This window comes from Oncorhynchus nerka, linkage group LG9b (genome assembly GCF_034236695.1).
Source record: "Oncorhynchus nerka isolate Pitt River linkage group LG9b, Oner_Uvic_2.0, whole genome shotgun sequence".
Lineage (NCBI taxonomy): Eukaryota > Metazoa > Chordata > Actinopteri > Salmoniformes > Salmonidae > Oncorhynchus > Oncorhynchus nerka.
Genome location: NC_088424.1, coordinates 19,102,238 through 19,104,821, shown reverse-complemented (window position 1 = coordinate 19,104,821; position 2,584 = coordinate 19,102,238). Strand labels below are relative to the sequence as shown.

The 2,584-nt window shown below is 37.1% G+C and overlaps 1 protein-coding gene across 1 annotated transcript; it reads right to left on the bottom strand.

Annotated features, from left to right (window-relative positions):
* Positions 1 to 680: 680 nt before the first annotated feature.
* On the bottom strand, positions 681 to 1,957 carry LOC115114387 (uncharacterized). Its single transcript, XM_065013606.1, has 3 exons — positions 1,701 to 1,957; positions 1,443 to 1,546; positions 681 to 1,259 (listed from the first exon to the last, which is right to left on the bottom strand). The coding sequence occupies exons 1-3, from the start codon at positions 1,940 to 1,942 to the stop codon at positions 856 to 858; spliced, it is 750 nt and encodes a 249-aa protein (XP_064869678.1). The 5' UTR covers positions 1,943 to 1,957; the 3' UTR covers positions 681 to 855.
* Positions 1,958 to 2,584: the final 627 nt, after the last annotated feature.

The following is a 2,584-nucleotide window of genomic DNA, read 5'->3' as shown; positions in this document are numbered from 1 at the left end:
CTCCATAGTGTCTGAATGACTGGCTTCATGTGCTGTCAGGTAAGAGTGTATCACTATTATCTCCTCAAACATCTTGTAGATTACATACTGTAATGTTAAAGCACTCATTGACTTTGTAGCTCTACCTCTCTACACTAAAGAGAGTCAGGTATTTCAGTTCAACTGTCTTTCTGGGTTGGAATTCTGCTAAATGTCATCTTCATGATTTCTCTGGAGTTCTGAGTAGAGATATTTCAGTTCATGACTGCCCTCTATTGGTATTGTCTCCAAATGTAATGCTGTTCACAAAAAGAAGAAATAAAAGACAATTACTGCCCTGAATCCTCTAAACAGAGGTTCCTAAACTGTGTGGCGAGGGGTCAGCCAGTGCAGCTTTAAACTTATTCTTGAAAGTTGTAATAGTAGAATGCACAAGGCGCAATTTTGAAATTGGGTAGTGCATCATCAGTTCCTCTTGTCATGTTATTCATTTCATACCTTAGAGAGCTATTTATAACTTGTCAGAAATGTACAGATCAAGTTTTTTTTATTATGTTTTTTAGCCCATAGATATTGTTATTTTTTTGTCACTCAAACATCACATGAATAAACATTGTGTGACGTTCCACTATGCTGGAATGGGGTCACCGAGTGAAAATATTGGGGAACCCTGCTAATAGGAAGCAAAACAACACCACAAATGTTCTTCATTCTGTATTTATTCAGACTGGTATCTTTGATCATGTTATATCAGAATAGGAAAATGCAGACAATATAAAGTATTATCTCCTCAATAATATTTACATGAAATGTGTTTTCTTGCTTCTTTTTAAATTAATGTGGATATTCAGGAAAGAAATTATGTATTAATGTACTCTAAATAATAACTGATTGATCAGAACACAATGCACAGTTCACCTCCAAGGGTCTTGACAGGTTTTTGTACAGCGAGTCTGGGTTTCCTGTCACTGTGGGCTGCAAGGCGCAGTGGTACAGAGCAGAGTCTTCCAATTCAACAGAGGAGATCATCAAGTCAACACGGGTCTTCTCTTCATTCAGTCTACCAGTGTGTCGTGGAGTCGTAATTGATGTATTCTGAATATACATGCCGCTTTGTTGGATCAAAAGTAGACATTCTGGTCTGGATCCGGGGTATTGACGGTACCATTGTAGATTGATAATGTCGCCCTTGTAGTTGCAGGAGAGAGTGATGTCTGTTCCTTGGAGAGCATTGACTTCAGGCTTCACTGGAGTTATTGTTTCCTGCTCCATACTATCACCTGCAACAACATAAGTATTGTCATTGCGTTAATGTTTATTCCAAATGAGAAACAATACACGGGTTAGGTGCCCATAAAGTATGACAGAGAAAGAATTAAAACTTAATGCAATCATTCATTGATAAAAGCAATGTCAATGTATTCAAAATGTTATTTGGTTTAACCTGAGTATTCAGCACTCACCTACAAACGCTGAGAGGAGCAACAGTAATATGAGTGACATCCTGACACAGACTAGATAAACCAACTGAGAGATATGACAGTGAGAGAGCTGAGTAGATCCTCTACAAAGACATCCTCATGGTTGCAGGTATACCCAGCCTATACCAGTGTTTGACTATGAGGCTCCTCCTCTGATAACTGGATATGTAACTCTTCTTCTGTGGTTTGTGGTTAAGGGTTTTCAGTTCCTATTGGCCTCCTCCTCAGATTATTTTAGACTTAATTTCTATCTGAAAATGTCTAGTTTTTGCTTTAGTCTTTGTTTGTTTTTCCACACGGTCTGAATGAACCTGAGCTGGAAGGCGAGGATTGACAAGTTTCTGGACATGTCCTGATTTCGTGCTGAGAATCAGAAACTCTGGTTTAGACCTAGGATACTGACTATACCACTGTAGATTGTTTACAGAGCCAGTGTAGCTGAAGGATAATGTGATAGTATCACCCTCCACACCACCCACCATAGGCCTAGTGGAATTAATGTCATCTTCAGATCTGCTACTTGTCAAGAAAGGAAAAACATATTGCTGTTTTTGACATTTTGGTCTGTTGATGATATCTTTTCTCATTATCATAATACAATTTAGTGATCAAATCTGAAGTATAATTGTATTTTTGACAACTTTGAAATACATTCTGGGTTTTAAATAAAAAATGTCCAATTGAATACAGCACTCACCAACAGGGACTAGGAGGACGAGAAATTATTAAAGCAGCAACACAGCTAATAGACACTGTATCAAAAATACTCTGACACAACATAGGCAGAGTTGAATATCTCTCTCTGACATAATTGTTCAGTCTTGCTGATTTGAGAAAATGTTGTAGCTCCACCTATCTCCATAGACAGGGGCTGTTGAACAACCAAATGTGTTGTTTATGTGTGTGCCATGCAATTCTTGTTTAATATTTGTATTGATGCATTCATTTATTTTTAGCAACGCTATTCCATTCATATTACACTGCATTATGAAGAAAAAAGTTTGAAGTGAATACAGTGAAATTGTGCTGTTTTTTTTATTTGATTTAATTTACCATATACCTAACACAAAGTGTTCTATTGAATGTCAAACATAAAATACAACAATACCAAGTCTCAAATGAAA